This window comes from Petromyzon marinus, chromosome 66 (assembly GCF_048934315.1).
Source record: "Petromyzon marinus isolate PM22_M1 ecotype Great Lakes invasive population chromosome 66, UKy_Petmar_22M1.pri1.0, whole genome shotgun sequence".
NCBI lineage: Eukaryota > Metazoa > Chordata > Hyperoartia > Petromyzontiformes > Petromyzontidae > Petromyzon > Petromyzon marinus.
In genome coordinates, this window is record NC_133732.1 from 8,669,623 (window position 1) to 8,684,236 (window position 14,614).

The 14,614-nt window shown below is 48.4% G+C and overlaps 1 protein-coding gene across 1 annotated transcript in view; it reads right to left on the reverse strand.

The window, feature by feature from the left end:
* Positions 1-259: 259 nt before the first annotated feature.
* Positions 260-14,614, reverse strand: part of LOC116956655 (tumor necrosis factor receptor superfamily member 11A-like) — a 43,944-nt gene continuing 29,589 nt past the window's right edge. The window contains exons 3-7 of the mRNA XM_032978425.2: positions 13,710-13,835; positions 8,819-8,971; positions 7,316-7,403; positions 4,157-4,233; positions 260-1,577 (exon numbers count right to left, since the gene is read on the reverse strand). Of these exons, the coding sequence (XP_032834316.2) occupies positions 1,435-1,577; positions 4,157-4,233; positions 7,316-7,403; positions 8,819-8,971; positions 13,710-13,835 (587 nt within the window). The 3' untranslated portion in view covers positions 260-1,434. The remainder of the gene's footprint in view (positions 1,578-4,156; positions 4,234-7,315; positions 7,404-8,818; positions 8,972-13,709; positions 13,836-14,614) is intronic.

The window sequence follows — 14,614 nt, forward strand, 5'->3', positions numbered from 1 at the left end:
AAAGAGTATGGATTCCTGCAGCCACGAAAGCTTCAAATCGACATTGAGCCAAGAATGTCTGTCTGTGTGTAACGCACGTGACGTCACTCCACATGCCACCCCCCCCCCCACCACGTCATTAATATTCATGAGCGGGTGGATTTTGACACTCACGCAGAAGAAGGTCGACTGGAAATATTTTTTTCCGCAAATTCGCTTTAAATTTGACATGTTCTTTATTGAAAGTGAATCTAATTAATAATTATACGCAGGAACAAAGTGGATTTGGTGTCTTTATTTATTTCTTCAGCACTTGAGACGAAAGGCAAGTCTAGTTTTTGCTTCTACATTATGGTAAAAAAGACATTTCTCGGTGATTTTCCAGAATATTGTATCGAATTCCAATTTATTTCAACCCCAGCGACCGAAATCAGAACAGAATAAAGTACCAGAGCAGTGAATTTGAACAAATTGAAGGTCAGTTATATACAGTGCTACAGTGACATTAAGTGAGGTGTTTTATGTAATAGTTTCGTGGAAGATTCACTGCCATTAAATTGACACAGGATACAATGATACTCTGGACAATTTTGTCGTAAATATCACAGCTTCCGTCCTAGGATGGGCAAACGAGCTAGTGATCAAATATTCATCAACTAAAACACATTGTCTTCTTTGGTTCTTTCGGTAAAGTCACGTAGAATGAGAATAAAATAATAAATTGATAAAATAAAATAACACAATAATATTCTCACGACGTTTCGGCCACAACACAAGCGGCCTTCATCAGGTGAAGGGGGCGAGACTGTCTGTGTTATTTTATTTTATCAATTTATTATTTTATTCTCATTCTACGTGACTTTACCGAAAGAACCAAAGAAGATGAATCATTGCAGTCACGAAAGCTTTAAATCGAAATTTAAAACACATTGATTTTCATTAGTTTATTGTTACCAGGTGTGTTAGGCCCCACTGAGCTGCTGAGGAGTAGTTCTTTTTCAGAGGCCACCCTGGCGATCGCAAATGATATCTGCCCGACGAGGTGGCTTATCATCATCATCATCGTCGTGTGGAAATTTATTTCAGCAGCCAACTACTCTAAACGCAGGGTGACGTTGATTCTAAATGTGGCGGTGAACTCTGGAGGATCCGCAGAAAAATCCACGCCACCACCACGGGGAGAAAGAGACGCAGACTCCAAATCTACAGCAGCAGGTATCATCAGGGTCGGGATTAAACCCACGACCTCCTGCATACCAGGCGAGGTAGTTAACATCTCCTAGCCACCGTGGTGATGATGATGACGATGAGAGAGAGACGCAGACTCCAAATCTACAGCAGCAGGTACCGTCAGGGTCGGGGATCGAACCCATGACCTCCTGCACACCAGGGGAGGTAGTTAACATTTCCCAGCCACTGTGATGCACGCGTGCCCCCCCCCCCCCGTTCCGCAAGTCAACGAATGCGAGTTTGGTGTCGACGCCGATGTTTCTGCTTCCAAGCGTGGAGAGCGACGCGCAGGGTGGCGACAAGGAGCAGGCCGAAGATGGCGCCGATCGCCGAACTTGCCATCGCCTCCACCGTCAGCCTGTTGGGGGCTGGGAGAAGACGCACACGGACATCGTCGCTACACACGACACGTCATAGCTACACACGGCACGTCATCGGTTCTATTGTCGGCCTATTGAGGGCTGTGAGAACACACAGGAACATCGTGGCTACACGCAGGAACATCGTGGCTACACGCAGGAACATCGTGGCTACACACAGGAACATCGTGGCTACACGCAGGAACATCGTGGCTACACAGGAACATCGTGGCTACACACAGGAACATCGTGGCTACACACAGGAACATCGTGGCTACACGCAGGAACATCGTGGCTACACGCAGGAACATCGTGGCTACACGCAGGAACATCGTGGCTACACAGGAACATCGTGGCTACACACAGGAACATCGTGGCTACACACAGGAACATCGTGGCTACACGCAGGAACATCGTGGCTACACGCAGGAACATCGTGGCTACACACAGGAACATCGTGGCTACACGCAGGAACATCGTGGCTACACGCAGGAACATCGTGGCTACACGCAGGAACATCGTGGCTACACGCAGGAACATCGTGGCTACACGCAGGAACATCGTGGCTACACACAGGAACATCGTGGCTACACGCAGGAATATCGTGGCTACACACAGGAACATCGTGGCTACACTCAGGAACATCGTGGCTACACAGGAACATCGTGGCTACACACAGGAACATCGTGGCTACACGCAGGAACATCGGGACTACACGCAGGAACATCGTGGCTACACGCAGGAACATCGTGGCTACACAGGAACATCGTGGCTACATGCAGGAACATCGTGGCTACACACAGGAACATCGTGGCTACACGCAGGAACATCGTGGCTACACAGGAACATCGTGGCTACACGCAGGAACATCGTGGCTACACGCAGGAACATCGTGGCTACACGCAGGAACATCGTGGCTACACACAGGAACATCGTGGCTACACACAGGAACATCGTGGCTACACGCAGGAGCATCGTGTCTACACACAAAAAGTGCTGTGTGTGGGTGAATGCAGACATGATTCATCACAAAATATTTCTGTTTGGTGTTTAAACATCTGAACACCTATTCTTGGTTCTTTCGCTAAAGTCACGTAGAAGGGATATTTTATTATTTTATTGTTTCCCTTCTACGTGACTTTACCGAAAGAACCAAGAATATGAATCCCTGCAGTCACGAAAGCTTTAAATTAAAATCTGAACACCTGTTTTATTGCCAGAAAGCGTAAAAACCTATTCTCATATGCTCTGATAATATATGATGCATTGTCCTTGAAACTGATTGGTCCACACCAGAAACGGCTTTCTTTTGAGCCTCGTCTCAATTGGTGCTAGACCAGAGGACGCCAAAAGGCGTTACACAGCTCAAAGACAATGCCACTATCAAAGTAATGAGGGCTCGGGGTAAGCATCTACATCATCATTAGACCTCCTTTGCCAGTACCAAAACATAATAATAGGGGTTTTCCCCCTTTTTTCTGGAAACAAAACTGAAACCTTTTTACGAGGAATCCTGTGTGCATTAACCACACAACACAGACACACAGAGACCCAATACTTGTGGTTAATGCAATGGCATGATGCCTCGTAAAAAGGTTTCAGTTTTGTTGCCAGAAAAAAGGGGAAACCCCCCTATCATTATCGTAACAACTCATCACGGATCCTCGGTATGAAGTTCGATCTCAAACCTCTATCGATTCTGCGGCCTCTCTAATTCACCTGCTCAGAGGGAGGGCCACTTCTTTCCGTTCCTCATCGCCCTCGGAGCCCCACCACCTCTTCACCACTGCCCATTCGCTTCTTCTTCCCTCCCCTCACCCCTCCACTCCATCCCGTCCCTCCCCTTGTAGCCACTGGCATGACCCCCCCGCCCCGCCACGTGCCCTCTGTTACGGTCACGCATTGTCTCGGCCCTTGCACTGGCCCCTGCCATCTCAGTCGCTCATATTTGATGACCGCTAAGGTGCTCGATAAAAAAAAAAATACTATATAGGATCAGTATGAACACACACCCACTGCACTCGGTCTTGAGAGACCCACAGGTTGGCACGGTTGGCTGAATATGGTGTGAAATAAGTTCTACTTACATACAACATACATACAATATAGGATATACATACAACGTACATACGACATACATACAACATGCATCCAACATACATTAACAAAGACAAAGATCTCCCGTATAGCCTGAACAGACTGTAGGGGCAAGTGCTGTTAGCGAGCAGCACCTATGAAGGCTGGAACGGTACACAAGGGGGTGGGTGGCCAGCAACACGCCTGGCCCCCTTTGTCTCCCCAGTGGCGATGTTCACTACGCACCGCTACACCAGGTACTCATTTGAGGCTGAGTCGACCCAGGGGAGGCCCTGGACCGGTTCAGATAATCGTTACTGATGTTGGCCGTGAGCGAAAATCGAACCCAGGTTGACAGGTTCGTCGCATAGCGTGCTAACCGCTACACGACCACTCCCCATACAACATACATACGACATACGAAATATATACAACATACATGCAACATACGACAGACATACAACATTCATACAGCTCACATACGTACGTACATGCAACTACGGGCGGCTCACCTGGAGCGAGTTTCGCTTCCGAAAGGCAGACGGCGTCGTTGGTGGCAGAGCACGAGGTGAGCTGAGCCCCGGGACACCTGCGCGTCACACGCGCATCACACGCGCGTCACAGACTAACCCCCCCACGAGGGCCAATCAGACTCATGGGGACAGCGCTGTTAGCGGGGGTACCGTTTTTACACGCTTTTATTTAACTCACTCTGTTGTTATTGTTGTATCCTTATATCTTGTAACTCAATTTAAACCCACTTCCCAATGTGCTATCGACTGATAACTTGGTATACTTATGTTATGCTGATGACAATACTATATTCTATCGTAAAAAATTAAAGAAATATATATTTTTAAACATTATTTTTTATATGTTATGTTTCGGCTTGAGTGTAATTGCACACGCTCAACTGACGTTGGCTGTAAATCACCACGGTCCCTTACGTTATGGCAAGCTTCGGGGCCACTTCATGAAGTCGTGGAGTTATTCCATTACTAGTAGGGTACATTTCATTAAAGCGTGTTTTTTTAAGTTTTTTTAAATATTACTATTTTTATTGCAGTTGACCATATTTATTCACGGAGCTGTCGATGTTTAGACTGACCTAGTCTCCTCTCTAAATGCGCCCGATGCCAAAAGGGTTTCAAAAGATAAGCGGTGTTGACCCTAAGTGGTGCTTGAGCCAAATTCATATTCACGTTCAGCCGAATTGGTACTCAGGTTGGGCACTAATTAGTACTCGGGTTTCGCGACCAATATTCACAATAAAGGTTTATGTTGTTGTTCCGCTCCTGCTTGTCAGCGTATGAATTGAAGTAATTGCATGCCTTGTGAAGGCATCACATACTAGTTAACTGTGATGGACAATCCATTGTTATAGCAATACAATAAACCAAACCCGTCTGCTCTCCGCACCTGATTGGCTCACAGTGATGACGTCACCCTGCTCTATATAAGACCGGAAGCAGCTAGACCCCGTCACAATTGTGGCAAAATGGCTGACGATGAAGCTGGTCGTTCTCATTATCGGCGAAACGTCACGGCTACTCAAATGGGCAAATGCCGTGGATTGAACTCTCCAACACACAACCGGTTAGTGCTGTACTGGTAATTAATTGGCCACGTCTTGTTTATGCGACGAACCCCTTACTGGTTGGCTGTGTCAGGTGGTGGCGAGTGAACGGACCACATTTATTCCGGCGCGAACAACGCGACAAATTATTTGGGTCTGGCCCTGCCAAGGCAACCGCAGGCGGGACTCGAAATTCAATAAATCTAGGAGCAAACCTGGAAAAGCAGTTGCGAGTAGCAACATCATCAATACCAGCTAACATCATCAATACCAGCTAACATCATCACCACGCCTCGCCAAAGAGAAGCAGTTCCAGCCATCACATTAGGGGTGAGTTAATTAAATGTTTGACCGAATAATTTTTAAGTTGATGATTTTGTATGGCCCGCGAATGATGTTACATAAATACCCAAATGGCCCTTGGCAGAGAAAAAGGTTCCCCACCCCTGCCCTAAACCAAGGCGGTCGGCAAACGTGCGGCTCAAGAGCCAGAATGCAGAATGAGAATACTGTATTTATACTGCAGAAGGAATACGATGAGCTATAAAGCTCTGTTTTTTTTGTCTCAGATGTCCAATTTGGGGCACGGGGTCAGAACGCTACAGCAACAACAACAACAACACGATAGGAGTGTAAAGTGTGGCTGTTTAAGAGGACTGCTGCTTCATGGCCGTGTATTTATGAAGGGAGCGCCACCGCCTCTCTCATATTCGCCATGATGCATTGCTAAAAATGTAGGTTGTCGAGCATAGCCCCTAAGGGTATGAATATAGTGGCCTTCCTGAAATTTAAAAAAAAACATTGACACTCAGTCAAAGCGCTTTCCCTTGATCAGCAATTTGCGTTAATATTGACGAGCAACGCGTTTAACAGGTTCCCAGCAGGTTTATACTACATACTAACGAAACAATAATACTACGTAATATTGGTCGCGAAAGCCTACGTGTTAAACCAATAATAATACAATAACTTGCTTTTATATAATGACGTATATTTTTTTACGTGTCGAGTTCGCACCAAACACTTTGTTTTGTCTATGGAATTTGTTTTCATCACTTTTAACCCAACAAAAAAAAAGCCTTTACAGTATTGTGGATAATATTGGTCGCGGAAGCCGTCTGCGTGTTAAACTACTTTACTTTTGTTTGTCCGTACGTTTCATGAGCCCAGCTTGTAAGCTTTCTCTAATTATTGCTTTTGGTTTTGCCATAGATATAAATTTAAACAATTTTTTTTAAGTTGTTCATAGGTAAAAAAAAAGCCCCGCTGAGCTATGTAGCTCCTTTTTCAGAAGCGACCTGGTTATCACAAATGATAGCTCTATGAAGTGGCTAATATCATCATCATGCGGAAATTTATGCCAGTAGTCAAATACTCTAAACGCGCGGTGATGTTTATTCTAAATGTGGAGGGGGGAAAAACCGGAGGACCTGGAGAAAAATCCACGCGACCACCACGGGGAGAGAAAGACGCAAACTCCAAATAGACAACACGCGTCGGGGTCGAACCCACGTACCTCTTGTATACCAGGCGAGCTAGTAAACATCTCCTAGACACCGCGTTACCCTAATATACAGAGGACTGCAGAGTTTGGGCAATTGTTCCGCTCATCTGTGGTTTCTCCTTCTGGCACGTCCGAGTCCTCTCTCTCTCCACGCCGTGTTGCAAGTTGAATTAGCGATTGCTAACCCTTTCCCATTCCGATGACGTATACGTTATATTATTGGTTCTTTCGGTAAAGTCACGTAGAAGGGAAACAATAAAATAATAAAAATATTAAATAATAAAATTCTCACGACGATGTTGCAGTCGAAACGTCGTGAGAATTTTATTGTTCTATATTTTTTATTTTATTGTTTCCCTTCTACGTGACTTTACCGAAAGAACCAAGAATATGAATCCTTGCAGTCACGAAAGCTTTCAATCAAGACGTATACGTTGACGTACGCGGACGCACGTGCACGGACCGAAGCCACGACCTCATGCATCGCAGGCGAGGGAGACAACAACTCGCCTCAACGAATCACCGTCACACGCCGAAAATGCCGAAAAGAACCCAAAGCGATTCGTCATCCACGGCCGTCACGTGGCCCACCTGGTGCAGGGTCGGCACTGCCCACCCGAGCCATCGCTATGGAAACCGGGGGGGCACGGCCTGCAGGCAACGTCCGTCACGAGGTCACCTGGGAGGGGTCACGGGAGAGACATTCCAAGCTTTCGGGAGAGAAGACGCAATCAATTAAAACTAAACTACTAAACAATGTTTTTGTTTTGCAGGTAAGGCCCCACTGAGCTGCCATGTTAACTCTTTTCAGAAGCGACCTAGCCGATCACAAATGATAACTCATCGAAGTGGGGGCCTATCGTCATCGTCATCGTGTTTGAAATTTATAGTGGAGCGCCGGGCGGCTAAAATGCAGCAAGTTGGCACAGTGGGAGGTACTGGTGGTGCATCTGCCGGTCATCTCAGTCAGCCAACCCGTGGCACCTGCTAGGTCTGTGCCGTGACCACCTTTCAGTGAGCCTTCGACACTTCACGTGGCCTCAAAGTGCACCTACCAGGCGCCGTGGTGAATGGCGGTTGTATTGGTATTGATGGTACCTTTCTCGCCTGGTATGCAGGAGGTCACGAGTTCGATCCCGACCCTGACGCCTGCTGTATATTTGGAGTTTGCGCGTCTCTCTCTCTGTGATCGTGTGGATTTTTTCTCCAGGTCCTCTGGTTTTTCCCTCCACATTTAGAAACATGCGTTTAGACTATTCGGAATATGTTGGTGCTATAACAGTCCAAATGATGAGGCCACATTGTTTAGCTTTCGTTTGTGGCCAGGTCGCTTCTGAGAAATACGTTTATCCCTCAGTGGGCTTTGCCTGGAAGGATTGGGGATGGTTTTGTGTTGTCTCTGTGTGTAGTTTGGGCGATTTGTTTGCCTTTCTTGTACTTTGCACTGCTATTGTGTTTGTGTATTTTGTGTTTATTGTTGTTTGTTGTTGTTGTTGTAAAGGCTGCGTAGGCTTGGCCATGTAGCCCGCATGCCCAGCCACCGCATGCCTAAACAGCTTTTGTTCGGCCAGAAAGAGGGGGCTAAACGGGCGCGTCACGGGCTAGAGAAGAGATGGAGTGACGTGGTGCAGGAGGACGTGGAGCCGAGTGGACTTGCCGATGACTGGTACCAGCGGTGTCAAGATCGGCCTCTGTGGAGGAGGCTCGTTGTTGCATGCTACTGGGCAGTTGGAGGCAGTCGCCCTCCAACAACAACGGAGGGCGGAAAAGGGCGACGCTCACAACAACGAGCGGAGCGCCGGGCGGCTAAAACACAGCGAGTTGGCACAGTAGGTGGCACAGGTGGTGCATCGGCCAACCGGCCACTCATCTCAGTCGACCCGTGGCACCTGCTGGGTCTGCCCCGTGACCTCCCGCCAGCGGGCGTTCGACACTTCACGTGGCCTCAACGTGCACACTGCCTGGCACAAGCGTCGTGGTGACCTCACCGCCACTCAAATGGCGAATTGTTGTTGCAACGGCTCTTCGGATTCCTCCTGCGGTGCGGAGACAACATTCTGATGGCGCCGATGAGTGCGACCTCGTAAATCTCACATTGGGCCAGGGACCCAAGGCCGCGCGGGCAGTTCCGGCAGCAGCGGAACACGGAGCCGTAGTCGTGCTCGCGAGAAGCGTGCGAGCCGGGAAGGCAGCCGCACACCTCGTCCCGTGTCGAGGAGCAGCGAGTCAGAGGCACTTGTCCCAGTCCTGTGGGGAACATCGCCATCGTCGTCAACGTTATCGGCAACATCATCATCAGCATCATCATCGTCGCCACCATCATCATTATCGCCAACATCATCATTGCCACCACCATCATCACCGCCATCGCCACCGTCGTCATCATCGCCACCACCATCATCATCATCATCATCGCCATCATTATCATCATGATCGTCAGCACCATCATCATCATCATCATCGTCATCATCGCCACCATCATCATTGCCACCACCATCATCATCGCCACCATCATCATCACCGCCACCACCATCATCATTATCACCACCATCATCATTGCCATCATCATTATCATTGCCATCATCATCACCACCACCACCATCATCACCACCATCATCATCACCATCATCATTGCCATCATCATCATTGCCATCATCATCACCACCACCACCACCATCATCACGACCATCACCATCACCACCATCATCATCAGCACCATCATCATCACCATCATCATCCCGAGTTCAATTCACCGACACCAGCACCTTTCCTCTTTGTGCACTCCCCCACCTCGTTCTGCAGCGAGTGTGTGCGTGTGAGTGTGTGTGTACATGTGTGTACATGAGTGTGTGTGTGCATGTGCATGTGTCTACATGAGTGTGTGTGCATGTGTATGTGTGTACATGAGTGTGTGTGCATGTGTGACCGGCTCCAGTTTAACAGCAGAGGTCTCACTCCGAATCAGTCGAGCGGCAATATCTTTTCATCGGTTGCGTAACGCTGTGTGGAAGCTACCTGGTCTGTCGCTCCGCACTAAGCTTCAGGCCTTCTCGGCCACGGTCACTCCCTCCCTTCTCTACGCTTGCGAAACGTGGACCCCCCTAATGGAACATCTTCGCCGGTTAGAAACATTTAGGGTAGCCTGCCTATGATCCATCCTGGGTTTAACCAGGCTGGATTGTGTGAGGAGCTCAAAAATCCTTGAAAGATCTGGGCAAGGTCCCATCGGTGAGCTCCTCCGGCAGGCAAGGCTGCGTTGGCTGGGTCATGTAGCCCGCATGCCCAGCCACCGCATGCCGAAACAGCTTTTGTTCGGCTGGATCGAGGGGGCTAAACGGGCGCGGCACGGGCTAGAGAAGTGATGGAGTGATGTGGTACAGGAGGACGTGGAGCTGAGTGGACTTGCCGATGACTGGTACCAGCGGTGTCAAGATCGGCCTCTGTGGAGGAGGCTCGTGAAGGACGCTACTGGGCAGTTGGAGGTAGTCGCCCTCCAACAACAACGGAGGGATGGAGGAGCGACGCTCACAACAACGAGCGGAGCGCCGGGTGGCTAAAGCGCTGTCCTCGAGACAGTCTGGTCCCTTCACCTGATGAAGGCCGCTTGTGTTGTGGCCGAAACGTCGTGATTTTTGTTGTTTTATTTTTTACCTACGTGACTTTACCGAGTAGAACCAAAGAGCATGGATCCTTGCAGTCACGAAAGCTTCAAATCTATAAAAGCACAGCAGGTTTGCACAGTAGGGGGCACAGGTGGTGCATCAGCCAGTCATCTCAGTCATCTTAGTCAGTCGACCCGTGGCACCTGCTGGGTCTGCCCCGTGACCTCCTGCCAGCGGGCGTTCGACACTTCACGTGGCCTCAAGGTGCACATGGCCTGGCACAAGCGTCGTGGTGACATCACCGCCACTTAGTGGCGAATGGCGGTTGTTGTTGTTGTTGTGCATGTGTATGTGTCTACATGAGTGTATGTGCATGTGTATGTGTGTACATGAGAGTGTGTGTGTGTATGTGTGTACATGAGTGTGTGTGTGGGGAGCGATAGTGTAGCGGTTAGCGCGCTGCGCTATGAACCTGGCAACCCGGGTTCGATTCCCGCTCACGGCAAACACCAGTGACGATTATCTGGACCGGTCCCGGGCCTCCCCTAGGTCGAATCAGCCTCAAATGAGTACCTGGTGCGGTGTGTAAACATCGCCACTAGGGAGACAAAGGCGGTCGGGCGTGGTGCTGTATCTATACTAAAGGAATACAAATATGATTACTAAAGATTTAGAAGTGAATCGTTTGTCGAGATTGTTCCTCCCCACAGAGAAGTCGGTCCCCTGTGGACAGTCCCGCCTGTGGTAGTGCGCCTTGGTGTCTAAATCTTTCGTCGTCATTTTTCTATTGCTTAAGCATAAATACATGTTCATTTTTATTCATATGTTGTTGTTTTTTTCTGACTTTATGTGAACGAAAAGACACAAATTGAAAGTATGTACATTTAAAAATATCACTGTCCTGGTCACAAAAGCAACGTTTGTGGGGAGTAATAATAGCCACTTTCTGTACTTGTGACCATAAGCAAATAGGAAATAAGACTTCGTACCCAGGAACAGAAAATAATTGTTACACAGTGAAATCATTGCTAGGAAGGGGGTTGTGTGGGTAAGCGTCTGGTGAGTAGCTGGTGAGTGTCTGGTGAGTGGCTGGTGAGTGTCTGGTGAGTGGCTGGTGAGTATCTGGTGAGTAGCTGGTGAGTGGCTGGTGAGTAGCTGGTGAGTGTCTGGTGAGTAGCTGGTGAGTAGCTGGTGAGTAGCTGGTGAGTGGCTGGTGAGTGTCTGGTGAGTAGCTGGTGAGTGTCTGGTGAGTAGCTGGTGAGTAGCTGGTGAGTGGCTGGTGAGTGTAAGTGTCTGGTGAGTGTCTGGTGAGTGGCTGGTGAGTATCTGGTGAGTAGCTGGTGAGCGTGAGTAGCTGGTGAGTAGCTGGTGAGTGGCTGGTGAGTAGCTGATGAGTGTCTGGTGAGTGTCTGGTGAGTAGCTGGTGAGTGGCTGGTGAGTAGCTGGTGAGTGTCTGGTGAGTGTCTGGTGAGTAGCTGGTGAGTGTCTGGTGAGTGTGAGTGGCTGGTGAGTAGCTGGTGAGTATCTGGTGAGTAGCTGGTGAGTGGCTGGTGAGTAGCTGGTGAGTGTCTGGTGAGTAGCTGGTGAGTGTGAGTAGCTGGTGAGTAGCTGGTGAGAAGCTGGTGAATAGCTGGTGAGTGTGAGTAGCTGGTGAGTAGCTGGTGAGTGTTTGGTGAGTAGCTGGTGAGTAGCTGGTGAGTGGCTGGTGAGTGTCTGGTGAGTGTCTGGTGAGTAGCTGGTGAGTAGCTGGTGAGTGGCTGGTGAGTGTAAGTGTCTGGTGAGTGTCTGGTGAGTGGCTGGTGAGTGTCTGGTGAGTGTCTGGTGAGTGGCTGGTGAGTGTCTGGTGAGTAGCTGGTGAGTGGCTGGTGAGTAGCTGGTGAGTGTCTGGTGAGTAGCTGGTGAGTGTCTGGTGAGTGTCTGGTGAGTAGCTGGTGAGTGGCTGGTGAGTAGCTGCTGAGTGTCTGGTGAGTGGCTGGTGAGTGTCTGGTGAGTAGCTGGTGAGTATCTGGTGAGTGTGAGTAGCTGGTGAGTAGCTGGTGAGTGTGAGTGGCTGGTGAGTAGCTGGTGAGTAGCTGGTGAGTATCTGGTGAGTATGAGTAGCAGCTGAGTAGCTGGTGAGTGTCTGGTGAGTATCTGGTGAGTATCTGGTGAGTGTGAGTGGCTGGTGAGCAGCTGGTGAGTATCTGGTGAGTAGCTGGTGAGTGTCTGATGAGTGTGAGTATTTGGTGAGTATCTGGTGAGTATCTGGTGAGTGTGAGTAGCTGGTGAGTAGCTGGTGAGTGTCTGGTGAGTAGCTGGTGAGTGTCTGGTGAGTGTGAGTATCTGGTGAGTATCTGGTGAGTATCTTGTGAGTATCTGTTGAGTATCTGGTGAGTGGCTGGTGAGTATCTGGTGAGTATCTGGTGAGTGTGAGTATCTGGTGAGTATCTGGTGAGTATCTGGTGAGTGGCTGGTGAGTATCTGGTGAGTATCTGGTGAGTGTGAGTAGCTGGTGAGTATCTGGTGAGTATCTGGTGAGTAGCTGGTGAGTGTGAGTAGCTGGTGAGTATCTGGTGAGTGTGAGTATCTGGTGAGTATCTGGTGAGTGTGAGTAGCTGGTGAGTATCTGGTGAGTATCTGGTGAGTGTGAGTATCTGGTGAGTATCTGGTGAGTATCTGGTGAGTGTGAGTATCTGGTGAGTGTGAGTATCTGGTGAGTATCTGGTGAGTATCTGGTGAGTAGCTGGTGAGTATCTGGTGAGTGTGAGTATCTGGTGAGTATCTGGTGAGTATCTGGTGAGTGTGAGTAGCTGGTGAGTATCTGGTGAGTATCTGGTGAGTGTGAGTATCTGGTGAGTATCTGGTGAGTATCTGGTGAGTGTGAGTATCTGGTGAGTGTGAGTATCTGGTGAGTATCTGGTGAGTATCTGGTGAGTGTGAGTATCTGGTGAGTGTGAGTATCTGGTGAGTATCTGGTGAGTGTGAGTATCTGGTGAGTATCTGGTGAGTATCTGGTGAGTATCTGGTGAGTGTGAGTATCTGGTGAGTGTGAGTATCTGGTGAGTATCTGGTGAGTGTGAGTATCTGGTGAGTATCTGGTGAGTATCTGGTGAGTATCTGGTGAGTGTGAGTATCTGGTGAGTGTGAGTATCTGGTGAGTATCTGGTGAGTGTGAGTATCTGGTGAGTGTGAGTAGCTGGTGAGTATCTGGTGAGTATCTGGTGAGTGTGAGTATCTGGTGAGTGTGAGTAGCTGGTGAGTATCTGGTGAGTATCTGGTGAGTATCTGGTGAGTGTGAGTAGCTGGTGAGTAGCTGGTGAGTATCTGGTGAGTATCTGGTGAGTGTGAGTATCTGGTGAGTGTGAGTATCTGGTGAGTATCTGGTGAGTATCTGGTGAGCGTACCTGTGTTGCACTGCCCGCAGGGTTTGCATCTCCGTCGCGTGTTCAGGTCGGCGGTGAAAGTGCCCTGGGGGCACGGCTCGCAGCGGCTGGGCGCGTCTGCTGTGCACCTGGCGGACAGGTAGTGCCCTGCGGGAGGGGCAATGCACGATACCACGTGGGTTGGGCGCACCTCTCTCTGGCAACAAAACACGAGTTTGCCGTTCACGATGTTCGAACGGCGAGATGGACGCACGGCTTCTCGGGCCCGATATGATCCACGATCGAGTTGTCTTGCGTTAAAGTCGATCACGCGATCGAAGGGGATCGTCCATAAATGACGTCACGCGATGATTTTGGCCGATTTTTTTGACCTCTCCCCCCCTTCTCCCTCGTATGACGTCACAAAGCTCTGCCTCCCCCCCCCCCCAAATAAAACATGCTTCAAATCGCTTTAAACTATTGTCATTGTATTTTTGATTTGAAGCTTTCGTGACTGCAGAGATTCGTATTCTTGGTTCTTTCGGTAAAGTCACCACGTAGAAGGGAAACAATAAAATAATAAAAATATAAAACAATAAAATTATTGTAAAACAATACAATTATTATTCTTGGTTCTTTCGGTAAAGTCACCACGTAGATGGGAAACAATACAATAATAAAAATATAAAATTATTGTAAAACAATAAAATTATTATTCTTGGTTCTTTCGGTAAAGTCACCACGTAGAAGGGAAACAATAAAATAATAAAAATATATAGAACAATAAAATTATTGTAAAACAATAAAATTATTATTCTTGGTTCTTTCGGTAAAGTCACCACGTAGTAGGGAAACAATAAAATAATAAAAATATAAAACAATAAAATTATTGTAAAACAATAAAATTATTATTCTTGGTTCTTTCGGTAAAGTCACCACGTAGAAGG